Source organism: Arvicola amphibius, chromosome 15, assembly GCF_903992535.2.
Source record: "Arvicola amphibius chromosome 15, mArvAmp1.2, whole genome shotgun sequence".
NCBI lineage: Eukaryota > Metazoa > Chordata > Mammalia > Rodentia > Cricetidae > Arvicola > Arvicola amphibius.
In genome coordinates, this window is record NC_052061.1 from 47,669,558 (window position 1) to 47,697,476 (window position 27,919).

The window sequence follows — 27,919 nt, forward strand, 5'->3', positions numbered from 1 at the left end:
CTCGTTCTGTGAAGAAGGAAAACCTTGGAGCACGCGGCCCAGTTTTATTAGGACAAGAGCACATACCCTATGGGTCCCGCAAATGTCCATCTCACCCTAACCTTCCCTCTGCGTGGACAACAGCTGCGGTCAGGGCAGTACATTCCTCCTCAGACTGCAGCCTCTTCAGGGACCTCCTCACGCCTGGTTAAGGACACCAGTGATGTTGAAGCCATCGCTCAGTCTAATGTTGGGCCCGTGCCATGTCTTGACCTGCATCATCAATGACTGCTTTCGCCATAGCATGGGCTACTTTCAGCACTTTCTTCTCCTTTGCATCAGGGCCCATGTGGTTCCGGGCAAGCTTCAGCCAGTACTGTTCAGTCCGGGACAGGTACTCTTCGTACTGCTCCCCAGGTGCCACGTCTGGGTGCTGTGGATCTTTCCATCCCAGAAGGAAGAATGACACGGAGCATGCTCAGTCAGGAAGTGGAGAGGGATCAGGGCACTGCTACACTGAATGGCAAGCTAGCCAGACCCACCCTAGACACAAGCAGTGTTAAACAGGCCTCCCATAGAAGCACAGCGCAGAACAGTCACGGCTGACTGGGGCTCTCACCTGCTCCCTCCTCAGCGCTGTCCTCTGTACTGTCCTCTTCCTGGTCCTCATCGCCCCCCTCTGCACCCTCTTCATCTGAGCTGCTGTCCTCTTCCGAGTCTGTCTCCTCCAGCCACTCCTGAGATTCTGACAAAACAAAACCAACACAGGGTTCTGGTTACAGCTGAGGGGCCACGGGAGCTGGCACCACCTCATAAAACCCCTCCTTCCTCCCAGGAACTGAACAGGAACCCCAACTCTCCTGCCCTGAAGCCTGGGATTAACAGATCAGCACAAGCCTGTCAGACCTCAGAGCAACTTGGAAGTGACACCGTGGGGGGCACCAACTCCAGCCATACTGGATCCTACCTGTGGGCACCTAAGTGGAGGCTGCCTCTTCCTGGACCTTACAGCGCCAGGGGTTCCCAGAAGACAGTGACAGACCCTGCACTATGGGTAGGGCTTCTCCCTAGACATGCACTGCAGTTTAGTCTCAGATCTCAGAAAAGTGAAGGACAGAAATGAGGGCAGGGGGCAGGAGGCACACTGGTGGATGTATTGAGTTCAAGGCCAACATTGGTCATTATAGCAAGTTCCAGGTCAGCCAGAAATACAGTGACACTGTCCAAAAATAAATAAAAAATAAAGGATTTGGGGCCAACGGCAGTCTGGATAAAATGGGGATGTCGTGACTTCTGAGCAGTGACAGGGAGAGCGACACCTCAGAGTACCAGCACCAAAGGCAGAAAGGCAGGCTCCAGTTCTGCCTGCCCTGCACAGACCTGGGGGAAGACGCGAGGCACACGGAGCACGTCTGACCCGGGCACCGGTGTCTTGTGCTGTGACCCACTTTGCTCCTGCGAGCACTCAGAGCACACAGGTGTGTGCCAAGTGAGCCCCCCATCCCCCAGGCTCTTCTCAGGGAAACCTGGCCCAGAGTCAAGAGCAGAGGTCCCTGCAAGGCAGGGCACAGGCTCTCATAAGAGTCTCATTCCATACAGAGGTCTCACCCAACCCAGCTTACTTGGATCCATCTCTACCAAGGTTTTCCATTCTTCCATCTTGTGAAGGTCAAGGCAGTAGAGGTCACTAAGGGTCACCTGGCGATCACCAGCTTCAAACATGCCACCATAGACATAGAGCAGTCCATGCTTGACGGCCAGCATGGCATTTGAACGCGGACATGGCTCCTGCCCAGTGCTGCTGGCCTCCAGAGCACTGTCTTCAGCCTTAGGTGGGGGTCGCACCGGCAGCCCAGAGGGAGCAAGCACTTGTTTGATGGTGATCACTGTCCCATCTTCAGCCACCACCTCCTTTATCACCTCCAGTGGCTCAGGGGCACCAGTCCCCCCACTCTCCTCTTCAGTGGCACCTTCATGGTCCTCTACTTTGCCCCGCCTCCGTTTCTTCTTCTCCGACTTGGGGCCCTGTTAACACAACTCAAGCTGCACAGCAGGGCAGTGAGAGCCCTCCCTCTACCACGCCAGTCAACATGCCATCTAACATGCTACCCCGGAAGAGGTGTGGAGCAGCGCAGGCGTGAGCAGACATTCCAGGTAGCCAGGACGGCAGCGAGGAACGGCCTCCTAGCCTTCACTGTAATGAGGGACAGACATTCCTGAGTCCCACACTGGGAAGCACCCAGGTGAGATCAGGCCCGGCTAAAATGCAGACAAAGGTGTCTGAGGCTCTTCTTGGGAAATCCGACCCATTCACACAGTCACTCACAGAAGGGATGCAGATCACTCCCAGCCAACAACAGGGCTGGATGACAGGAGGGTCAGAACTCCACTCTTGACCCTCAAAGACCGTGCAGGGCCCTCCGTCACCAGCACTGAGGTACCCTCCTACTGGGTTCCCTGCAGGAGGACATGTACTCTGTCTGCCTGGCCGCTCTGTAGTAGCCTCTTGTCATCTGGCTCACAAGATGGCATTGACTGAGCTACATTCAAATATTCCAGCTGTGACTACCTCCAGCCAACCTGGACCTGCTCCCTGTTCTAGACACAAGACCCACTCCATCCTGAGGCTGCAGTGGGCTTCTCATACAGAACAGCCCCTGAAGGACATCTTGGAGCCCGAGGACCAAGTAATCTGAAAATATAAGGCTAACCTATACATGGGTTCAATGCTCTTGGCAATGTCGGAGACCCTGAGTGGCCATGCCTGATATAGCTTCTCAGAGCAGGGGCCCACATGTGCAAGGTTTTCTATCATATCGTATCTATGTGTATCATAGACCCTTCCACGAGGCTGAGCCCACAGCAGGTACTAGTGCTCACATAGTGTGAGCACTCAGAGCAGTTTCTTTGTGCAGATGCCAGGGCGACCTGGGACGATCACCTGCTAGTCTGTCTGCTCCAGCACTGACAAGGACAATAGAAAGGGGAATGTAAACAGGGCTGAGCTCAAGCAACAACAGACATTAACTGACACAGAGAACCTGACATGATCAACATCTCAGCTCTGCCAAGGAGTGGTAGGTGACATAAAGAAGGAACAGGGACCACAAGCCTAGTCACCCAGTACCCACACAAAAGAGTACATGGGCCTTAAAAGGAAGCAACAAGGCTTGAGAGTGTGTAGGAGACAGACAGGCAATATGGAAGACTCTCAGGAGCCGAGGCTACCTTTAGCTGTGCTGTGAACCAGCGACTCCTGGCAGGATCGTAGATATGTAAGTCACTAAAGAATGAGCCCTCCAGGCTCTCCTCCTCCTCCTCATCACACACGCCCCCGAAGACCAGTATCTGATGATTTGGAGCCAGGGCCACAGAAAAACCAGACCTTGGAGTAGGCTTGACCCCTGAAGGGTTAATCCGGGTCCAAGTCCATTTGCCTGTCAAAGAAAACAGAGGAAAGGGTAATAGGAAACACTAACAGACAGCAAGGACACACTGAGAGCCTTGGGCACCGGGATGAGGATAATTGAGAGCGTTTGAAATTATTTAGGCATAGAAACTCACTTTGTCCCCCTTGTAGGAAGAGGGGACGCCAGTCAACCATCCTCATGGTGCATCCTTCTCAAAGCTCAGCTGTATGACACTGAGCTCACTGGGGTCCTAAGCCAGCTCACCCAGCCCTGGACTACACCACCTCTCATCGGGGACAGCTGAGCTCAGCTTTCCCAACAGGTGTCAAATTCTTCCGACACATGGAAAATGTCTTCCCGTTACTTCTGTAAGAAAGAACTGAGATTGTCCCTCACTAAACATTAAAAAAGTGCTGGTGACCATGCACTGGTGGTGGCTGACGAGGCCCACAGTGCAGGTAGGACTCTGGGTCTACCCACTAGTGGTCCCCAGTCAACCTATCACAGCAGCAGGTGCTGTGGGGAGGGACTAGAGCCGAAAACACTAACATGGAGTTAGCGAGGCCCACTATCTCACATTATGCATCTACAGAGGGAGCGCTGCTCATAACACAGGACTCCCTTTTCATGGGGCTACTTGCTGGGCCCAAGGGACAGCACCACACTGTCCAGCCTCCAGGTTCAGACTTCACAGGTCCCCAATCCTAGGTTCCTGCCAGCAGTGGCAAACGACTACATTTGAGCACACAAAACTACATATCCTAGTAATGTCTGTGTGCTCTTGAGTAAGAAAACACTCTTTAAAATGTCAAGCAAGGACAGGACCACAGCAACTCCTCCTTCCCATCTCCCCACTCCTCATCTGCCCTCACATATGGCTCCACACGTTGGGGCTGAGCATGCATGTTCTGCGAGTCCGCCCAAAAGTGTCCTCCCTAATCTTACCTCTAAGCATGAAGACTATACCTGAGAATAACACAAATACAACACAGGGTTTTCGAGGGGGACACAGTGGCTGAGTGACCAGGGCTCCTGCTGCCGTCCAGGGCACACTGAAGGCTCACCCGTGTCACATAAGGCACCACGGTCCAACCACTCCTGAGAAAAGTGGTCTGGTCCTTGGCTCTAGACAGGCAACAGGGAACTCAATGCAGCTCCCATTTTGATAAAAGGGACACACAGTCTTTGCTTCTGCCCAGAGGCTAAATGTAACCCACCCAAGGCCACACATCCAGAACACAATCCTCAAGCACAGCAGTACCTTCTCCCCCTTCCTCAGGCTTCAGCAGGAACATGTCTGAGTGCTGGGTGCCTTTGTCCACATCTTTCTTGACTCTCTGCAAAACACAGAAGTCTTGAGAACCAGCTAGGCTGCAGCAGCACTCAACAGGAGCCGCAGTCCCATGGAGAGCACAGGTATGGCAGACCGATTTTAAAGCCACCACCAATGGCCAGTCATGCTGGATCACTGCAGTATGCTCTGCCACTTAATTCCTGTGCATCCACAGGTTCGTACCATGTGGATGGACCCACACAGCACAGCGCAGCCATACCTCACTCTGGCTCCTACGTGTCATCAGAGGACACAGCTGCACTGGCACCGTGTGGAGAGAAGCAAGCCAACACCACTGACAGACCTCTTGGAGTTCAAACCCACAGATCCCGGGTCCTTAGCCTTCAGCCTCAAACAGTGATGCTGACCGGCTGTCAGCCCTGAGGCCACAACACACACATCTCCTACTCAGCACAAGGCCCAGATAGCTGCTTGCCAAGATCATCACCCTGAGAAGGATGCCAGTCCAATTAAATGTCTTCCTGTACTGTTTGTGCTTAAATTCTCAGTTTTAATGCACTTGATCTTGTGGTCTTTATGTCTACAAGAAAAACTGAGAGACAGCACAGAACCACTGTCCTGGCAGCTGCAGCTGCTCACCCTACCCAGGTCCGTGCAGAAGCTGCACTGATCAGAGGGACCAACCAGGCCACACAGTCCTCCTTTTCCCTATTGTTGCTTCTCTCCCCCAGGGTGCCATTCAGGTCCTACATGTCCTGCAGGCTGGCTAAGCTCTGCCCTAGGGAACCACTAGTTCCCCTTTCCATCTGTACTGCCCAGAAGGATGTGGCAGGAAGGGGAGGTAGGAGGTAAGCGGGCACACGGGGCACTATCCTTAGAGACCAAGTGTTGGTCTCAGGTTGTTTTTGTGTCAAGTTGTAATGAAACAGCAAGTCTGACTCTCTGGCTCCCTAAGCTCCCCTCCCACATGCGCTCCACCACTGTGATACCGTCTGCCAGGAACCATCCATGTCCAATCCTCAATTTTCCGGGTCCAAACTCATTTTATAGCCAAGTGTGCCCTCACAGTCTGGGAGGCTGAAATAAATAACCTCACTTTTTTTTAAGCCCTCAGCCTGTAGTATCTTATTTCCCTCTCAGAAACAGGGCCACTGTGTATATAGCCAGGGCTACACAGAGCTTTTGAATACAGTTTTGAATGCAGAATTTTTTGTTATACATATTTTGAAAAAACAAAAACAAAACGAAACAAATCAATGAAAGGAGTTAGAATTCAGGTACCCTGTATGTGTGCACAGTGACTGCTCAGAAGACAAAGATTTTGAAATGAAAATCTGAAGCCAGGTATACACCTTACTATGAGTTACTGATCATGTAGGCCCCAGAAACAGCTGAAGCAACACAGGCTATTGCCATTGCTCTCAGCTGCCCACAGACCTGATGGTGGAAACCTTCTCCTGACACCAATACATGCTTTGCTTGGAGGACGATCAGGACTGAACAAACCTGAAAACTTCCTCTCTGGCTGGCTAGCTTTCATAGTGTCTGATGATGCAATGCAGGTCACTAAGGGAGAAAAGTCATCAATGGTATTACCAAGAGGGGAACCTGAATACTGACTGACCTTCCAGACAAGATGTGTCCATTGGTGAAATAGTGGCGTTAAGGTTATGGGGACAGTAGCCACTGACTGGATCTGAGGCTGCTCCACGGGAGGCAGTTCATGCCTGGTACTGTAAACTTGGTCAAAGGCCCCTGGTTCAGGAGGTCACAGGACCTAGGCAGAAACCTACTACTGTTCTGCTAAATGGACACATTGCCACTCTGTCTTTTTTTTTTTTTTTGGTTTTTCGAGACAGGGTTTCCCTGTAGTTTCTAGAGCCTGTCCTGGAGCTAGCTCTTGTAGACCAGGCTGGCCTCGAACTCAAGAGATCCGCCTGCCTCTGCCTCCCGAGTGCTGGGATTAAAGGCGTGCGCCACCACCGCCCGGCCTGCCACTCTGTCTTCTAAGTATTTATGCTTCTACCCACAGATCAATCCTGCCCTCTACCGTGGTCAGAGAAGCGTCTCTCCGCAGTAGGCAACAGTAAACACAGGAGACTCACAGCTAGTCACAGAGCTGAGAATAAGTGGCTGTTGGGTACTTGGCCCTAAATAGGATACTGAGAGCAACCCCACCTCCTAAGGCTCAGGAACATCACTGAAGAGGGGACAGAGAGAAGGTAAGAGCTGGGGAAGAGTACTGTGAAAAGCTGTCACATGTTTAGGACACGACACAACGTTCACTCGTGAAACTCAGAGCAGCTGTGGTCACTTGCACAGGACCTGCATAAGATCAAGCCGACAAGGTTTATCACTGTTCCAGCAGGCTGTGCTAATTGGACTCAGTGGGTTACAAAATGCAAAAAAGAGAAAGCATTAAGGTGGGAAGAGACATGCTGGGAGATGTTCGGGATGGGGAATTGTAAGAGCTGGGTTTGTTCTAGATGTACTGTAAATGGATGTAATTGTCAAAACAATAAATAAAAGATATTCTTTTATTTATTTATTATGTATACAGCCTTCCTTCCTTGTGCACCAGCACAACAGAAGAGGGCGCCAGATCTCATTATAGATGGTTTTGAGCCACCATGTGGTTGCTGGGAATTGAATGCAGGACCTCTGGAAGAGCAGTCAGTGCTCTTAACAACTGAGCCATCTCTCCAGCCCAATAAAAGATATTTAAAAAAAAAAAAAAAAGCAAAGAACGGAAAGTTGTAGACTACAGAGCTAGTAGGGCAGAGGACTATGTGGGCCCCCGCCCCCTGGACAGGAAGAATGGCCATGCTCCAGAACTGCCACAGCAGGGTGTATTCACTGCACTGCAAATAAACCATGTGACAATCAACACCGACCTCTACATGACTCCCCACACTCACATACATGAAAGGACATGCATACAAACTCATGTTCAGGCATGACCCCGTACTTTTCTATGAACTACACAAAAGATAACGGAAGAGTCAGGGACACGGCTGCGTGAACACACGTGATCAAACAAGTGTGCTGGAACAGGAAAGGCGGAGTCCCTGCAGCATGCAGGTTACTGAAAAGATTCACATTAACTATGTGAGAATTTTTTAAAGAAAAAAAAATACGAGATAGTCTTTGTTTTTTTAAACCCGATTTGCAGCAATGTCAGGAATGGCAAAGTACCAGTATGGAGCAGGGCAAGTGGGTGGCCAGCGCTTGCAGATACGGCACTCCAAAAGTCAGCAAGAGACTCCTGAGCACTGGCTTGGGAACACAGCTACAGCACTGGCTGCAGACACAGGGAGAGGACACTATGCAGTCCTTATATTGGCTACAGTGTAAACACAGATTGTTCACCTGGCAGTGCTCCTGGGAGGTTGGCATGGCATGAACTAAGCTTGCATCCCCAACAAACACATAAAAGCTGGGCTTGGCAACCAGCATCTATAATCCTAATCCCAGGAGATAGCAGAGGCACAGCCAATTGACCAGCTCCATGTTCAGTGTGAGGCCTGTCTTAAAACAACCAGGCGGAGAACAACTGAAAAAGATGCCTGATGGGAACCTCCAGCCTAAACACACCACAACCACATAACTATACACCCACACCTACAAGTACATGTGCGCGCACACACACATACACACACACACACACACACACACACACATCTCTGTATGCTTAAAGAGGAGCAGAGCCATTGCCACTGCAGCTTACAGCTCAGAGCAAGGCTGCTCCCATCTCAATGGAAGCCCCTCTCAATTCTAAGCACAGGGGCCCTTACCTGCTTTGAGTAGCCCCCATAGATGGCAATGCTGCCCTGGGGGGTGACAGCCATCAGGCAGCCTGATCTGGGTGTGGGCCCAGGGCCTGAAGGGGACAGCTTGCTCCACTGGAAGGTATCCAGGCTGAAGGTGTACACGTCACTGTAGTAGATATAGTCCCTGGTGGGAAAAAAGGACACAGGTCCCCAGAGAGATGACAGGGGAAGGCAGGGTCATTAGTGCACCAATTATGTTGAAGGCAAACGTGTTTCACCTAGCCATTTGCTTCAAGTCTAAATCCAAACGAAAGGCTGAAGATTCTGAATTTACAGAAGAATCAGAAACAATTCCAGTCGCAGTCACAGTATAGTTTACTATGAATGTTGTCCATTTCCGACCCCAGTGACAACTGCAACCTTCATCAGGCACATGTGGCTATTCAGTGTGACAATGAGTGTGATAACAAGGCTGGAGACTGACCATTTGGTAAGAACTGAGGCAGGGATGGGCAGGGACAGAGCAATGCACACAGCCCAAGGGCAGGAACAGAGCCTTGGCACCTACTACCAGGCAGGACTGGGAGGCTCCACCTAATGCTCACTCTGCTCAGAGCTAGAGATTCAGACACCAGAGCACTCAATACATAGGGGTCTTGGAAACAAAACAGGGAGGCTGGCTATCCTGGGGTGCCTGTCACTGACGAGACACTGGCCTCAGCTGTGAAGAGGAGCTCAACTGTCCACTGAGGAAAGGCAGGGGAAGTCGGGACAACCATTGCTCCACACAGTGTATCTGAATAATCCAAGTGTGGGGCTCTACAGCCACTGTGAGCCCTGAAGGCTGTAGTGGGAGAGCTGGCACAGGCAGGCTCTGTTCCCTCATATGCACAAGGTAGAGAGCTGAAACTGCAGGGGCAAAGCTGGCACAAGGCCATCTGCCTCTTCTGCCCTAGAGGAACGCCAAGAAGCCATGGGAACTGCTGGTTGCCCCTCCAACCCACAAAGTCCTCTCTCCAAGGGCACATGAAGGATGGGAGGCTCCAGGTTTCTAGAATTACTATAATCCAGTTTTCTCCAATTTCAAACTCCACTTTCAGTTAAAAAAAAAAAAAAAAGTGTACTCTGAATTGAAGATAACTCAAGGAAAATTCAGAATGGTGATATTTAAAAGTCAAGCTAATTTAATACAGATGGTGACTCCATTCACTGTAGGACTGTCATTTTGTCTGTATGCCTAAGTGTTTCCTAAATAGGTTTGTACTTTTAAAAAGGTTTATTTCCACTTATGTGCATTTGTGTACATATCTGCGTGGGCGCACAAGGGCTGGTGAGGGCATTAGACATCCTGGAGGTGAAGCTACAGGCAGCTGTGAGCTACTAGACATGAGTGCTGGGAGCTGAACTCTGGAGGAGCAGCAAGTGCTCTTACCTGGCGAGCCAGCTCTCCAGTCCCGTAAAGAATCTTTAAAAACCACTGTGAAATGGTGATCAGCAATCTACAGATCTGTAAGAGGGAAGGGTTACGCTGGTTCGCACACAACCACACACACAGTAGGTGCTGACTTAATGTACGGACAAGCCCATGTCTCCTCAATACTTCATGTGGCTGTCACACACTGTCGCTGCCAAGCCATGTGCCCAGGAAGTTAGTGAGCAGATTGTTTGGCCCATGCAACCTCTACTCTGTGCTCCAGAAGAGGCCCCAATCTGCTCTGAGTACCAACCTTGTACTTTCATGGAAGCCACCAAAAAGAATTAACTGTCGCTTCCAGGCCACCATCCGATGTCCACTACGACCTGAAGGACCACCTGTTGATCTAAGATGAAGAGGAGGGTAAAAAAACCATTATTAACTTAGATATTTCTTATCTAGGGTTAGAGTTTTTTTGCTGTAGCTGTTTTCATTTTTTGAGACAGGGCTTCTCTGTGTAATAGCCCTAGCTGTTCCAGAACATGTTCTGTAGGCCAGGCTGGCCTTGAACTCACTTGCATCCCAAGTGCTGGGATTAAAGGCATGTACCACCACCACCACCTGGCTGATTTCTTAAAAAAAAAAAAAAATTATTTGCATTTGTGTGTGCGTGGGTGTTTAGTTCACACGTACGTTTGTGCACTATGTGGGTGCCCGGTGCTCGGGAAGAGCAGCCACGCTCGCACTCTTGACTGCTGAGCTCTTCATTCTCCACACACTCAGTAAGTTCCCTTCATTATCCTTCAATTACCAGACTCGCTCTAACCGTCCTGCCTGATGCTATAGGACTTCTGGGGGTAAAAGGGTAGAGATCAGTAGTAGAATACTTCCTCAGGAGTGTGTGAAATCCCTGAGTTCAACTCCTAGACAGTAAAGACTTCCAGAAAGAGCAGAATCTCTGACTTGGAATAAATGTTTTTCAGGGAGAAAAACAATAGGTTGGGTTCTCTTAAATAAAGAATTCAAAATACGCTATTAAATACATATATGGGGAAAGCCATGTATGCCGGGCAGTGGTGGTACACACCTTTAATTCCAGCACTTGGGAGGCAAAGCGGGTGGCTCTTTTTGAGTTCAAGGCCAGCCTGGTCTACAGAGTAGTTTTAGGACAGTTAAGGTTACATAGTGGTAGCACAGGCCTTTTACCACAGCACTTTGGGAAGCAGAGGCAGGTGGATCTCAGTAAGTTCGATGCCAGCCTGGTCTACAAAGTGAGTTCCAGGACTGTTACACAGAGAAACCCCATCTCGAAAACAAACAAAAACAAAACAATATACACACCACACACACACACACAAAGTCAGACATGGTTGCCCACATCTTTAATCACAGTACTGCTGAGACTAAATTAGGCAAATTTCAGTGACTTCAAGACCAACCTGGGATACACAGAGAAATACTCAATAAATAATAACAACAACAGCAATAATTTTTAAAGGAGGGGGTCAGAGCACTGGTTAAGATGCGGGCTGCATTTCAGAAAATCCTGGTTAAATTCCCATCACCTACACAGTGGTTCACAACCAACCTTCTCTAATTCCAGATACAGACATCCTCCTCAAACATTTATATGCATACAATCAAAACATTCACATACATAAATCCTACAAAACAAACAAACAAACAAAAGAACCAGCATACAACAGGTTAGGTATGGTGGTGCTCATCTTTAATCCCAGGCATTTGGGAGACAGAGGCAGGTGTATCTCTGTGAATTCAAGGTTAACCTGGTCTGCATAGTGGATTCCAGTACAGCCAGGACAAAATAATTATCTTGTCTCAAATCCCTTCACCAAAAAACAAGAAAAGAAAAAAAAAAAAAAAAGAAAAGTCTGAGCCTATAGAATGGTTGTCACACAAGCACAAGGACCCAAAATCAGGTTTTTCTTTTTGCTTTTTTTAACCAAAACAAAACAATAAAAAACCCCACCAAGTTCAGCATAGTGGTGTGTACTTGTGATCCCAATGCTGGGATGGAGACAGGTGGGTCTGGGCTGGCTGCTCAGGCTCCTCACCCTCTGGTGAGCTCCATGATCAGTGAGAAACTGTCTCAAAGTATGGTGGAGAGCATAAAGAACACACCAAAAAAGGAAAAAAAAAAAAGGAAAAATTCAGGCGGTGCCTGCCTTTAATTCCAGCACTAGGGTGACAGGAGTTCAAGGCCAGCCTGGTCTACAGAGTTAGTTCCAGGATAGGCTACAAAGCTACCACAGAAAAACAAAAAACAAACAAACAAGACACCAAATACTGACCTCTGGCCTCCACACATGTCTGACTTCTCCCCCTCACACACAATAAACAAATAATACAAACTTTCCCAGCTGGGCGGTGGTGGCGCACGCCTTTAATCCCAGCACTCGGGAGGCAGAGGCAGGTGGATCTCTGTGAGTTAGAGGCCAGCCTGGTCTACAAGAGCTAATTCCAGGGCAGGCACCAAAGCTACAGAGAAACCCTGTCTTGAAAAACAAAACCAAACAAAACAAACAAAAAAAAAACCAACAGATTTTCCCAGCTGCAAACTTAAGTGGGAGTTCCACTTTATTCTATCAGACAAAGTTGTGGTTTTTTTTTTTTTTTTAAAGAATCAGATTAAGATATTTCATGGCAGAGAAAAGTGTTCATAAGAATGGAAGACAGTGTTACAAAACACATTACATAAGATTCTAATCTGGGGTTTTGAGCAGTTTTATTATTGTCTGTCTTCTACATTCCCCAAGCTTTCCACAGTGAACACACATCACTCTGGTAAGCAAAAGAGGGAAGACAGAGAGGAGCGTGGGGGAAGGGAGGCAGGAAAGAGCGCCTGTCACTGTAAACAGCTGCTGGCTGCCAAAGGCAGACCAGATCCCAGACAGAGGTTCTCTGAGGTCTGCTCTGTCAGAGCCTCTCCTCCTGCCGAGGAATCAGAGCCCAGCCTCCGGGCAGCACTCTCACCAGCCCTCCCACTGTTCCCAAGCAGAATGCAGGAAGTCAAGTTGCTACAGGCGGTTACACAGGATTTTATGTGAAAACCCCACAAAGTGGGGGCTGGCTCAGAGGAGAGATGTCTCACCAGTTAAAAGCATTTGTTGCTCTTCTCGAAGATCAGAGTTCAGTTTCTGGAACCCACAGTGGGTGGCTCACAAATACCTGTAATTCCAGCACCTGAGGATCCAATGCCGTCATCTGGCTTCCACAGGCACCTGACTCCACACACACACACACACCCCACACACATAAGGAAATAAAACTTTAAAAGAAAAATCCCATAAACAGCAAGATTCCTAACAAATGCATTTGCCCAGAACCTCAACACGGAAAGGATCCTGCCCCGAGGCCGCCCTTCCCGAGTGTTCAGATGCAGCATTTGAAGCACAGCACAGGGTGTCTGCTGGGGTCTTCCCTAGCTCAGTCCAGAATGAAGACTGTCCCCATCACCAGGATCCTTGCTAAAGTCACCCAGGATGGCCAGTACGTCTACCGGAAATCAGTACCTTCCAGACACCATTTTCTAGGGACTCACCTCAGGACCCCTTTTGGGTGGTCGCATGTGGCCCACCCACTACTCTATCGGGAAGGGCAGCTTTAGAGCCAAGTCTGCTTCAAGCTTCCTTACAGCCCTATACAGAAAATCTCATTAGACTGGGGGATACACAATTTGTCAACCAATTTATTTGCCCTTTCCTAGCTTTGTATTACTTGTAATTTAATAAGTATGTTCTAGGGTCAAAATTCATGATTAAAAACAGCAAACATCAGTTTCCAGGCTCAAAAGAGTCAGTCTAGGGTGCATTATCATGCAACATGCAAGCTTCCTTAGACCAAGAGGACTATCTGGACCATAATACAGAGGGACCCTGAACGGGCACATGGGAAAAGGCCACATCCCAGGGCGAGCAGACAGTATAACCACATTTCACACAGACACAAGGACAAGAAAGACTGCTCGGGCCAAAGGGCAGCTCCCGCTGAGCGTTCCAGCCGCCCTGCTGTATGAGGGATGTGGAGAAGGTGCTCACTGCACAGCTGAAGCAGCACATTCACATACACCTATTTCTACTACAGCAGCCACAGAAGAGACTGGACATTCCCTAGTGCCACCCAGTGACAGAAGACCACTGACAAGCTGACAATCTATGACCCCAGAACCCTAGAGACTTAGGCCAGGTTCCCAACAGCTTCCTGAACAGGAACCCCACCAGGTCATCCTCTGGCTGAGTCAGATGCCACGGACAAAACTCACTTGTGGCAGCAGCAGTGAAGCAAGTACCACTGTTCTGTAACTAAAAATAAAGGGGGGGGGGGGCTCTAAAGAGGTTCCACATTCCCTCTAGAAAAATAAAGCCATCCTCCCAAAAGCCCATTTATATTTGAATTTCCAATAGGCTTTCAATTGCCATCAATCCTAAATATGGAGTTGCCCCACTCATCCAGATGCCTATGTATAGCATAAAGACATGCACGCAATGGTGTGGGCGCCAGGCTCTTAGCTCTTCTGGGCTGTGCACAGAATGGCATTCCCATAGGGCATGCTGCCAGCCAGCATCACCAACTCCACCACCCAACCGCTGTGAGAGATGCATAGAGAATGTCCATGCATCAGACACCAGTGCATGCTTAGAGAGTGAACAGCCAAGCATCCAACACCTAGTGCTGAGTTCTGTTCATGTTTATACTGACAACACTACACAGTACCCACTATCCAAGCCGTGGCAAGCTTAGCAGACTGAATTCTACTGGAATTCTGAGTTCAAGGTCACAGGGCCCATCACAGAACAGAAACACTCCCTGCTCCCATGATGGTCCCAGGATGACCTATGGCGCTATGTGCAGCATGTCTTCTCTTTCTCAGAGCCTTCAGCCACCCGTGCAGACACCCTGCCATACTTAGCTGTCAGTCCCAAGAAAACCAGTCAGGTCAGAAACCAACCACCAACACACTAGATCACCCTCTTAGCTTCCCCTAAGTCAGCCACACTTTACACATGGCCCTCGCTCCTTCAGAGTACTCACTGGCACAGCACAGGTGCACAGCTGACTTTGGATCAGGGTCTCAGGCACCTCATTCATAAAGCCTTACAGTGCTACAGAGCCAAGAGGAGGGGCCAAGGGCTTCCTTTCCTGGGCACAGGGACTTCAGACCCGAGCTGTAGCAAAGGACAACTCCTAGGAGGTTAACTGGTGTGATGCGCCTGATAACACCAATAAGAGCACCACCTGGCCAAGCAAGGCTTAGAACATCCGGCTGTTGTCCGCTATCTAGGGTGAAAAGCAACAAAGGTCTCAGGAAAAGTCATGCAACACCTGGACTCTGAGGCCATCACCACTGCAGTGCACGGTTTCTGCCAGCTCCTCCTCCACACAGGCCTCTCGAGAAAACCAGTGGGACTGGGTGCAAACTGAATATAGGCTCCCTCCTCCATCAGGAGAGACAAAAAGCACACACAGACCAAATGCATTTTTACCCTGCTAATCAATTTTATTATCTACTGAAAGCATTAATATGAAAATATGCATATGAAAATGTAGAAATAACCCAAGTGCCCTCAACAGTCTAATGGATCAGTAGTCTGTGGGATAAAACACTGGCACACACTCCAACATGATGAACTTGAAAACTACACACTGAAGGCCACGATATTCCAGAATTCTGTTTTCAGCCAGAAGAGGCAAGTTCAAAGACAAAGTGGGGGCCGGGTGGCTGAGTGATAAAGGTTTCTTTTTAGAGGCTAGAAGTTCTTTAGCCTGCAACAGCAGTATTGCTTGCACAACTGAAGATGTTAAGAAACAATCATGCACTGGGCTACATAGTAAGAGCACTTTGACTCCAAAAAAAAAGACTAGGGAGATAGCTCAGTGGGAAAGAGAACTTGCTGTGCAAGCACAAGGACTTCCCAGTATTTAACCCCCCAGCACCCATGAAAAAGGCAGAGTGGCCACATAGGGGCCATATAGGTTTGTACCCCCAAGCTGTGGGAATGGGGCAGAAGGATGCTGGGACTGGGACATGCTGGCAGAAAGCTTAGCTCCAGGTTCAATGAGAGACCCTGTCTTAAAAGAACTAAGATGGAGGAGAGTAATGGAGCAGGGCACTCAGCACGCGCCTCTGACCTGCTCATGAACACAGACAGACAGACAGACACTGAAATCCAACACATTAAACACACCATCCATCCACCCATATCAGAGGCTAATCTCAGATCCACCTCAGATCAAAATGGAGGATTCCATCCGAACTGACTGGTGTTGGAGTGGGAAGCACAGAACTTTGCCCTCCCTGAACTTCTGGGTGCTTCCTTACACACTTCAGACCCAAGACCAAGGCAGATCCTAGACTGGGTGCCAATCACTCCTGTTGGACAAACCCTCCACAGTTCTGGAGGGCTCATTCCAAGCACCACTAAGACCATAATCAAAAACATGGACCCTGCACTGTGGCTGGCTTCCAGATCTTTCCATCAAATCAGACAACTGCTCACTCAGTAAGACTGCCACAGCTGTGGTATCTGTCACAGTCATGAGGTCGGGGGGCGGTCAGGAAAATGGGAAAGTCTTAAAGCATGGTAACCCATGACTTTAATCCTGGTACTTGTGAGGTAGAGGCAGAGGCAGTAAATTCAAGGCCAGCCTGGTCTACAAAGAGTTCCAGTCTAGCCAGGGCTGCAGGGAGATCCTTCTGGAAAGAAGGGAAGAAAAGCCCTGAAACGCCCCAAACCAAAAGGGTATCAGCAATCAGGCCTCTTGGGATCTGGGACTTGGCAACTGAGTGGAGGTACAGGCTCTTCCATTAAGGTCCTCAGCACGTTGTTGTTCTGCATTTCATCAGGAGCCTTAAACAAGAGTCAGACTCACATCAACACAAGGAGTGTGAACATCACAGACCCCTGACACAGTGGCGCTGACTAGATACAAAGAGCAACTACTAGGCAAGTGCACAGCAGGGCATAGCTGTGCAATGCTCACTCCTAACTTCCACACCCGAACTAACTCAGCTCCAGGGATGGATCTGTGATGGAGGATTCTCATTGGCTAATAAACAAACTGCCTTGGCTTTTTGATAGGGCAAGATTTAGATAGGTGGAGTAGACAACAGGAAAAAGGAAGTGAGGTAGATGGCTCAGGCAGATGCTTCAGGCAATCGCCATGCCTCTCCTCTCTGAGCCAGTCGCCATGAAGCCAGCCACCAGGACAGACGTGCTGAATCTTTCCTGGTAAGACACCACTCGTGGTGTTACATAGATTATTAGATATGGGTTAAAGCAAGAGATGTGAGAATTAGCTAATAAGAGGCTGAAACTTATGGGCCAGGCAGTATTTAAATGAATACAATTTGTGTGTTGTTATTTTGGGGCATAAGCTAGTCAGGCGGCCAGGAGCCGCGCAGGACGAAAAGCAGGCCTGCCTGCAACTCTTCACTACAGATCTGACTGGGGAGGCAAGGGAATGAAGAAAAAGACAGACACAGACACACACACAAAATGGCTGGGACTGGGTGGACTAGGATCTCTGATGGAGAAACCACACCACCCGAAAGTTCAGAGTGCTTATTCTATAGAGCTGAAAGGGAGTTAGGGCTATTGCATTTTGCTGAACAAGCAGGTGGAGTTACTCCATACAGATGAGCAAGGAGCTGGATTAGGAGACTGGTTTAATTAATCTCAGCAGCAACGGTCTTGTAAATATCTGGGGGAAAAGAAGCCATGGTGGACATTCTCTACACACAATAACATCCACACATGGATCAGAGGAAGGAATTACTATCTTCCTCCAAGCCGCACCTCAGGGGTGTGGGGGCGGGGCTTTATCATTCTTCCATGGGTCAAAGGCTATGGGGTCCATGGCTTGGCTGTGCCCGTATTAACAATGCACTTAGGACTTTGGGCTTCCTAAAGGAGCCAAGAATGACTTGTGAAACAGTCATTACGCCTGGTTATGAGGCAAATATCTGAAAGCACATTCTGCTGGGTCTGAATCAGCACCGTCCCCTGATAATGCCAGAGACCACTGAGTCTGAAACTGTCAGCAGAGGCTCCTCTGACAGGCAATAAAGCACATAAATAACATCTTTCTATCCACCACGGATCTGCAGCTGAAACTCAGAGGTGAAGATGGCAACCAAAGTCAGCAATGGTGGTGCACGACTTTAATCCCAGCGCTTGGGAGGGAGAGTCAGGCAGATCTCAGTGAGTATGAGGTCAGCCTGGTCTACAAGAGCTAGTTCCAGGACAGGCTCCAAAGCTTCAGAGAAACCCTGTCTTGAAACACCAGAAGAAGGAAGAAGAAGAAGAAAAAAGAAGAAGAAAGGAGAAGAGGAAGAGAAAGAAGAAGAGGAGGAGGAGGAGCAGCAGCAGCAGCAGCAGCAACTGGGTCACAGGTGGTGGTGTGTGACTGCAATGCCAGCATTTAGGAGGATCAGGAGTTAAAGGCACCTCAACATTCTCTCCAGTGACAGCTAAACCGAGTCCTAAGACCAGGAGACTGCTCCCTCATAATTCTGGTTTACTGCTTTATTAGCAGAGAGAGAAGGACCCTCACACTGTGGCATGCATATCCCTGGCAATAGGGCTAGGGAGCACCCAAAGAAGATGCAATCACTAAGTCTGCTGGCAACTGGCCATTCTGCCAGGCTCCTCTCTGCAGTAATTCTCATTCACAGACAAAAAGACACACAGCAGAGGCACCCAGCAAAGAAGCAGGCACCAGCACTGCAAGCCTGGCTTCCAAGAACCATGAAGGTTCCTCCCTCCTCTGGCCAGCTCTGCTATTTCTCCATCTGTCTAAAACAGGGCCATCTCCTGGGTCTTATCATGAGCGATCTCCATCGGGATCAGCGCTGGCTGCAGAAACCCTGAACCCACACTGGAGGAAATGCATGGAGATGGTGACTCAGACTTGACACACTGCTCGCTGCTCACCATCCTAAACAACGCCTCCACCAAAGCCCTCACCCCACCACACAGGAAAGCACCCTGCTTGCTTCACCCATAACTCAAACCCAATCAGAAACACAAGCTAAGGCCAGGGCTCAGGCTCCCACCCAGATCTTACCGAATCTGTTCCCAGGTCTTGGTGGCCAAGTGCAGGACCCAGAGGTCCTTGTAATGGTAGAACTGCTCGCCATCAGGAGATGCAAACTCCCCACCAAAGACCCACAGCTGTCCACCACTCTGGGGCACCACCACAGCCTGTTAAAGGAAAGCAAACAGATTAGGTGAGCCATGAGACAGCACAGCTGGCCCCAGCATGACAAACAACATCAGCACCATCCACCTAGAGTCTCAGGGACTCCCTCAGCCATTGTCTCCTAGAACAAACTTCCCGAGGGATATTAATTATATTCAAGGATCTAACACATCCGTGTTTCCCTAGACTGCAAGACAGACACCTACTTACATTCAGACAACGTACTGTCCTATTAAATGAGCAGTTACTGCAACTTCAAATAGGTTATCAGGAACAAATACCAATTCTGTTTATTAAATAACAAGAAAGTACTTCAGCACTCTTTATTGTTAGTTATGTGTATGTGAGGTATACGCACGTGAGAATATGAGGTGTAAACATGCGAGTCGTATGCATGTGTGCATACATAAAGCATATGTACTTGTGTTAATACTCACAGGGTGTACGGTGTACGCACATATACATGTGAAACATATACATGTGTGGATGAGGTATGTGGACATGTATGTGAGGCATATACACACTATGTGAGGTGTGTGACATGTGTATGAGGCATATGCACATGTGTATGTGTAAGGCATATGCACATGGTGGATGTGAGGTATATTTACATGAACATGTGTATGTGTGTAAGGTATATGCTTAAGTATGAATGGGAGGTATGTGGACACATACAAGTTCTATGCAACTGTAAGGTATATATGTATGCACATGTGTATGAGTGTGCAGGATGTATACACAGGTGTGTGAATGTCTGAGGTGTACACACTGGGGGGGGCTGCACTTGCCTGTGTGTGGGTGCAGAGGTAGGAGGAGGATGCTGAGTGTCCTGTCTATCGCTCTCACCTTATTCTTAGACAGGGTCTTTCACTGCATCTGGAGCTGGGCTTATGTAGCAAGCTCCAGTGAGCTCCCCACCTCGGCCACTGACAGCACTGGGGTTACAGGCATGTGCCACCACGTCCATATTTTTACATGGATGCTGGGTCAACTCTGGTCTTCATGCTTGTGCAACCAGAGAGCACTCTTATCCTCAGAGCCTGGAGACTCAGGGTGCACAGCCCCAGGGACTGGGGTAACATCTCTTGATGAAAACAGTCAAAGCACACTGCTACAACTGATTCCTACAACAGCCTCCCAGTTCAGAACAACCTCCTGGAATAGCAGCACAGGCTAAGGCTACTGTACACACCTCAGGACAATCCCAACCACTCTCTCAAGAGACTAGGAGTCCTAGGGCTGGGCTGGCTGAAAGCCACTTCCCCGGTCATTGTCTGCTCCCTCCCGTGTAACTGAAAGACCTCAGGCAGCGACACCTGTACCCACACTACTGCACTTGGCTGAAAACGAACCAACAACAACAAAACCTCGCAAACACATACACTGCATGTTCCCAAAAACCATGTGAGCTGGCGGCAATCACCTTTCCTGCTAGCCCAAACAGAAGCCAAGCTGGTCCACAAATACACAGAAAGTGCGGAGCAAGGAAAGGCGGGATAGTCCTACCAACCTGCCCCAGGCTATGTGATGCCAGGTATTTGGGTTCACTTGTAACTGCACTGAAACACAGGGAAAAAACATTAAGCATCAAAAAAAAGAAAAAAACCAAAAAAACCAAAAACAAAACTTAAGACCAGTGGCACAAACAGTCAGCACGTGTAAGATTCTGTACCCATTTCATCCCATCACCACCAAAACACAACACAACCCAGGGTTCTGACCTCAGCCTCGCTCTTCTGTCAAGGGAGTCCAAGCGCTACCCGAGCCAGACACCCTCAGGACCAAACAAGGTACAAAACAGGGAATTTTTGGGAAGGTCAAATATTCTCATTGCTACATCCCAGCACCCAGAGGGTACTCAGCAGACGAAGGGGCTCTAACCAGGACCCAGCTGCCAGCAAGGCGTTGCTTTCACAGGCAATCACAGTGTATACTAATCTTTCCACCCATATCTCACTGCTCACTACCACACTGCACCAATGAAAACACAGCTTTTGCTGAGGGTGGGGGGAGGCAAAGTCTTTAATGCCAGCACTCAGGAGGCAGAGGCAGGCGGATCTCTGTGAGCTCGAGGTCAGCCTGCTCTACAAGAGCTAGTTCCAGGACAGGATGCAAAGCTACAGAGAAACCCTGTCTCAAAAAAAAAAAAAAAAAAAAAAAAAAAAAAATTAAGAAAAAAGAAAGAAAGAAAACCTAGCATTCACTGAAACCCACCACAACTCATCCTTCCTTTTCAGGAGTGTTGCGGTCTATGCTCTTCTGTTCTGATGAAACGCAGAGCAAAACGACTCAGAGAGGAAAGCTTTCGCTTTATACATCACTGAGGGCAGCCAGGGCAGGAACTGGAGGCAGGAACTGAAGCAAGGGCCATGGAGGAGTGTGGTTTACTGCCTTTCTCCCCACAACTTGCTCAGTTTTCTTTCTTTTATGACCCAGGGCCATATGTCCAGGACCAGCATCAGCCATGGTGATCTGAGCCCTCCTACATGAATCATTAATCAAGAAAATGCCCCACAGAGGTGCCCCCAGGACAGTCTGCTGGAGGCAATGCCTCCTTTCCAGGTGACTCTAGTTATGTCAAGTTGACAAATCAGCCAGCACAATGGGAACGCACCTGACTAGTAATTACTCGGGGGACAAACCATCAAGTCACCGGGCAAACACAGCCCTCCCTCCCCTTTTCCTGACATCAAGCCTCATAGTCAGCTGCCTGCAGCCTGCAAAGTCCACACTGAAGAGCTGTCCCTCGTTCCACACCCACCTCCTTCCAGGAAAGGAGAGCAAACTGTTCTGAGAAAGAACTGGGGTGTTGGACAAGGAGGAGAGCTACACCACAGAGCTCAGGGGATACCTGGCACTTGGGAACAGCTTTCCTGAGAGGCAGAGAGCAGCTCTCACCTGCTCTCTGTATCTGCCAAAAAGCTAACAATAAGCTTATACCATACAATTTATCCAAAGTGATTCTGTTCCCTTCACCATCTGACCCACTCCTGAACATTGCACCTTGCTCTGGGTAGCAGCAGCCCAGCCCTGCAGCACACATGAGATGCTCTAACCAGCAGGTGCTGTTTGACGCTGTCCTAACGTGCAGCATTACACTCAATCATCACATTCAGAGCAGGGGCTCACTCCCTTCTCACAGCTGAAGAGACCCGTGCAATGAAACTCAGTAAGATGTCCAGGGAAGATGGCAGAGCCCAGGCTGGCAGCTCCAGCTTCCTGTTCCAGCATGCAGAAGGTTTAAGGCAGGAGGATGCTAAGGCGCAGAGTGAGACCCTGTCTCAAAGACCCAGATGGATATAGCAGGAGGGAAGCAGGAAGTGGCTGTAGATGACTGTGACAGACAGTTCAGGCATTACCTGATGAGCACAGCGCCTTGGAGGTGGGCCAGGGATGTCAACTTTCGTCCAGGAGTCCTTTCTGATACTGTAGACGTAGAGTTCATTATACATGAAGGTCTACAGGAAGGAAGTGACCATCAGTGCCACAAACGACACAGCAGACAGCAATGCCACAGCGGTGAGTACGCTCAGGGAGCTTACACACCAATCACACCAGTGCAGACAGCAATGCCACAGCGGTGAGTACGCTCAGGGAGCTTACACACCAATCACACCAGTGCAGACAGCAATGTCACAGCGGTGAGTATGCTCCAGGGAGCTTACACACCAATCACACCAGTGCAGACAGCAATGGCAGCGGTGAGTACGCTCCAGGGAGCTTACACACCAATCACACCAGTGCAGACAGGCCACGTGTATGACCCAAGGCTGCCTGGGAGGACATAACAGACGCTCCCGACCTGCCACATGCTTAAGTCTCCATGAACTTATGAGCAGGTAAAACAGTAATGGAAGACGCTGTGCATGCCTAGCCCTCCAAACCTCTCAGGCCAGCCCACCACAGCATGGTTTCAGAACACAGCCACTGGCTGGCAGCCATCTAACACGCCACCTTATTTTACAAAGCACTGCCACATCCCAGAACGAGGTTCTGAAATGACAGACATAACGGTGGTATCAGCATCCTCTCACTGATCTAAGCTCAAAGCTCACAACAAAATCCTCGAGTCGGGGACCAGTGTCACCATGCCAACTGACTGCTCAGGCCCCAAGAGTTTGCAAGACTCATCACTCTCTAACTTTAAGCCAGCTTATAAGTGGATGCAAACACAGAGAGTGAGCTGGACGAGGAAGGAAGACTTGGAACTTGTCACAGGCTACTGGAGGAGCCGATGCTTTCAACTGCTTTCCTTCACATTCCAAAACTCCGGGTTTTCTGGCCCCACAATTCACTAACACTTTCTCTGCTCCGAACAACTCTGTGTACCCGTATGACCCAGTGGAGCTGGCTCTGCTGACTAGAAGAGACCAGGACCCCTGCAGCACTAAAGCCCCCGCTGCCAGTCCCGGAGGGATCCTGGTGACTGGTCAAGCACAGCCCATATCAGGCCTGATACTTAGAATGTGGGGGTACGGGAGGGAAGAGACAGGACAAGGCACACTTGTATCACCAATTTACATTCACTTCAAATGAGCCCTAAAAAGTTGGGAGAAAAAGAAAAAATATATACTTTACTTTTTGGCCATTGAAATATTCACCTCCGAAAAGGATTAATTCATCTTTCTCAGGGTGAGCAGACAGGGAGGCATTTAACCTGCAAGACAAAAGACACAGAGGAGCAACATCAGAGAACATAGCACCAGGCTAAGCACAGACTCCCCTTCACATTCCCAAGAGGGCCGAAACCACAAGCTCTGGCAGCCCTTTCCTCCCTTCAGCTGACTCTCAGATATTTTGTCGCAGTGAAAGAAAGGCTGAGTGACATGGTCTGAAAACACAACTCAAAGATGGGAGGTCAGAAAATATTTAGGTCATCAAGGAAGACGTAATCTCATTACCGCAGTTCCACCTCCCGTTCCCTTCCCCCAGGAAACATTCTCTGCAGGCATTTTAAACTATGCCCTGACACTGAACCCAACTTCCAATCATTGCTGCTTTATAAAAGTTCCAAATCATCATCAAAAGAAATACTCAAAAGAATATGAACCATCGGCACTCAGAGTGAACTCTGGAATGAAGGTGTCGGGCTTGCTGCAACAACCAGATGGGTCCAACAGCACACCAAGTCAAGAGAAATGGAAAAGCCAGTGCCAGCAGAATTTACCACCACGGCTTTACTTCAGGGCTCAACACTGACTCCCTCCCACACTCTAGAGAGGTAAACGCCATGTGTGAATCAGAGAGATTCAGGCTCTGGAGAATCCAATTATCTCATCCCAAAGTGTTCCGTCCTGGGCTTCCACTCAGGCAAGTTATGGTGGGATAAAATCAATCCCAGTCTGGGAAAATGAAGCTCCCAGTTTACAACTAAACAAAATGGGGCTAGAGGCAGAGAGGCTTGCACACTTTCTCTGCCTAAACAATACAGCTTATTACACACTTTCCCTACCCCAAATGACTGTCCATGAAGGCCCTCTCCTGATGATCCTGAGCTTCAGCTGAATGGCACAGACAAGTACTATGGAGCCATAAATCAAGTCAAAAAGGAATCCAATGCTAGAAGCTGAGGAAGCAATCTGATGGAGACCCAAGTTGTCCATTTAGCCCATTCTACAAGTGTATGAATTCTACATACACTTGGGACCTTGCTCCTAAGTTATAAATTCACTTAGTATGACAAATGTAGAGTTTCTGTTTCATAAGCTTTGTACATGTAAATATAAAAGCATTAAGAACAGCAAAAACCTGAGGTGCTCTTCAGTCTACACCTGTGACACTCTTCAAATACTAGCAAGGCAAAAGGAGGCTCATTGGGCCATGTCTCTGCAGCTAGAGCAGAATGTGAGACCACCTCCCCACCCCCTCTGCAGAGCAGGGGATGACAGCCAGCTCGTCCTAGCATTTGGGAGGCAGAGGCTGGCAGACACTGTGTTCTGGGGCAGCCTTGTCTACAGAGACAGTCCCCGAACATCCAGGGTTACACAGAACCCCTGTGTTGAAACCCCCTAGCTTTCCCCCACAACAGGAGACACAAAACTGTCTCACTTACCGTGGCGTGGGTGGAGAAGATGGTGTCTCTGTGACTTGGGTCTTTTTGGCATCCAGGGTCTGGAAATGGGCTATGAGGGCCTCCAGGTCTTCCTAAAGATACAAAAGAAGCTACTGTGAGACTCAGTAACCTGTCGCAGAGTCAAAGGCACGGTCAGCTTTTGTCCCATTGGCCCTACTAGACTGGGATTCAATCACACCTGAGTCCTAAACACACAGAATGCAACACATCCAGGAAGTACTTGCTGTGAAACCAATGGCGGCTTTCCTGTAGGTGTAGAGGAATGCACTGCCCTTTCTACCAACTAAGGGCTTTCCGTGAAGGGGATTCCAGCCTGGCCACACTGCCTTCAATGGCCTCTGACAACCTGTTTGTGCCAACAGCCTGCCTTGCTGTCTACATAGCCATGCCTGGGATTTCTCTTGCTTACTGTTTCTCAGCTCCCACTCCCAACCCCATAACATATGCATTCCAATAGAACAGGACTTGAGTCCTTTAAAACAGTGCCTGAATGATGGGGCTCAGTGGTATCTTGATCCCACCACTCACTGGCCCCAATTTCCCAGATGTGGCACTAGACCTAGAAATCAAGGTTTCAGTTCGCAAGTATGCTGGACAGCACTGAAACCAAGCCTGCCTTCCCACCCCGACTCAGTACCCACTTCCCTGCGTTTACTGGACTGTCCTAGCTTGCTTTCTATTGCTAGGGAAGGAAAAAGTCCCTGTATGTTACAGATTATATTCCAACATGAAAGGAAGTCAGATCAGGAACTCAAGGCAGGAACCTGGGGGCAGGAAATGAAGCGGACACCAAGGAGGAAAGCTACTTACCGGCTCATTTTTTCTGTGGCTTGCTAACAACCTAGAACCACCTGTCTAGGTATGGAATGCCCACAGTGTAGACCCTCCTACATCAATTACTAGGCAAGACAAGACCCCCACAGACCTGTCTACAAGCCAACTTTCTTTATGTATGGAGGTGTTTTGCGTGAATGTTTGTAAATGGAGCTTATGCCGGGCAGTGGTGGCGCATGCCTCTAATCCCAGCACTCGGGAGTGATGGAGGAGAGTTATCTGTCTATGTTTCTTTCATTGGTTAATTAATAAAGAAAACTGCCTTGGCCCTTTAAGAGACAGAAAATTAGGTAGGTGGAGTAGACAGAACAGAATTGTGGGAACAAGGAAGTAGAGTTGGGGAGACGCTTCAGGCAGTCACCATAGTGAGTCTCCATGCTTCTCCTCTCCGAGATGGACGCAGGTTAAAATCTCTCCTGGTAAGGCACCCCTCGTGGTGCTATATAAATTACTAAATATGGGTTAAAGCAAGATATGAGTATTAGCCAATAAGAGGCTGAAACAATGGGCCAGGCAGTGTTTTAAAAGAATACAGTTTCCGTGTAATTATTTCGGGTGTAAAGCTAGCCGGCAGCCGGGAGGCGGGACGCAGCCCCGCCGCTTCACACTACACGAGAGGAAGGGGTAGGTGGATGATCTCTGTGACTTTAAGATCCACTAGTCTACAAGAGCTAGTTCCAGGATAGGCACCAAAGTTACACAGAGAAACCCTGTCTCGAAAAACAACAACAACAACAAAAAGATATAAAACGATGCCTACAAAGGCCAGAGAGTTGTGAGCCAGTGGATACACAGAATAAACCCCGGATCCTCTGAAAGAACAGCGTATGTTCTTAACAGTTGAGCCACCTTGCCAGCCCCATACAGGATGTAGTTTCTCAACCGAAGTCTCCTCTTCCCAGGTTATGAGGATGGGAGCCTAGGGAATCCTGTGCCTGGAAAACTAATGGACAAACCCTGGTCAGCATAGCTGCCCCATGTGAGAAAGACCTAAGACAAGAACAAGCACAGCACTTTACCCAAAGTTCAACATTGATCCATCTGCAGTTCCTGGGATAATGGGAGTCTGTGAAAATATGATAGTCGGGGCTAGCACCAACTGTTCTGAAATACCCCACAGTTCCAGCGACTTATCTGGTTACCTAACTCTACTGGTGCCACCAGCGGTGGTGGCGCACGCCTTTAGTCACAGCATTCAAGATGCAGGGGCAGGCGGATCTCTGTGATTTCGAGGCCAGCCGGGTCTACCTAGTGAGTTCCAGGACATCCACGGCTACAAAGAGAAACCCTGTCTCGAAAAAAAACATTAAAAAACTTACTTGTGGCTCACTCCCTTAAGGCTGTTGGAGGAATGTCTGCCCTCCTTTGAAAAAAAAAAAAAAAAAAAAGCACAATACAGTTAAGCCTTTACTCCGAGAACGCACACCTGGACAAAGTAGGGGCCACTCAACTTCAGCTTCTCCTCCACTAAACCCAACCACGCTGCTCCACTCTACCAGAAAGGGAATAAACAGAACAGAACGGCGTCCGGGACAGATCTGATTTGCAAAGGAAGCGTGGGAGAGAGCGACCAGGTAAACCAGAGGTACCGGTGCGCGGAGGGGTACCGGAGAAACGAAAAGGCCTGAGGGCGCCGGGCTCGGTACAGGCCCGCCACACACAAACCCCGGCACAACTCCGGCTCCCGGCCTCCCACCCGCAGACCCAGGCCACGCCACGCCTCCCTCCACGACCGTCCCTCTGAGCCTCGCTCACCTCCTCCTTCCGCGAGCGCTTGGACACCTTCTTCTCCATCTTAGCGGCCGTCTTCTCCGCGCCGCGGCCCTTCTTCTCTTTCTTGCCCTTCTTGCCCATCGCGCCGGTTCTGAAGCGGCACCTGGAGACTACGGAAGAGCAAGCAGCGTTCTGCAACGGTCGGGAACC

General features: G+C 49.2%; 1 protein-coding gene across 3 annotated transcripts; it reads right to left on the minus strand.

The window, feature by feature from the left end:
• Positions 1-27,917, minus strand: Klhdc4 (kelch domain containing 4). 3 transcript variants are annotated; one of them, XM_038313321.1, is made up of 12 exons: positions 27,752-27,917; positions 25,142-25,233; positions 23,668-23,746; positions 22,449-22,547; positions 18,955-19,091; positions 10,181-10,273; positions 8,478-8,637; positions 4,651-4,726; positions 3,208-3,416; positions 1,602-2,004; positions 599-724; positions 1-420 (listed from the first exon to the last, which is right to left on the minus strand). In XM_038313321.1, the coding sequence occupies exons 1-12, from the start codon at positions 27,848-27,850 to the stop codon at positions 224-226; spliced, it is 1,770 nt and encodes a 589-aa protein (XP_038169249.1). In that variant the 5' UTR covers positions 27,851-27,917; the 3' UTR covers positions 1-223. The 3 variants fall into 3 exon arrangements, with proteins under 3 accessions (XP_038169249.1, XP_038169251.1, XP_038169250.1); XM_038313323.1 differs by lacking the exon at positions 27,752-27,917 and having other exon boundaries at positions 23,691-23,746; positions 25,142-25,206; XM_038313322.1 differs by lacking the exon at positions 27,752-27,917 and having other exon boundaries at positions 23,663-23,746; positions 25,142-25,192.
• Positions 27,918-27,919: the final 2 nt, after the last annotated feature.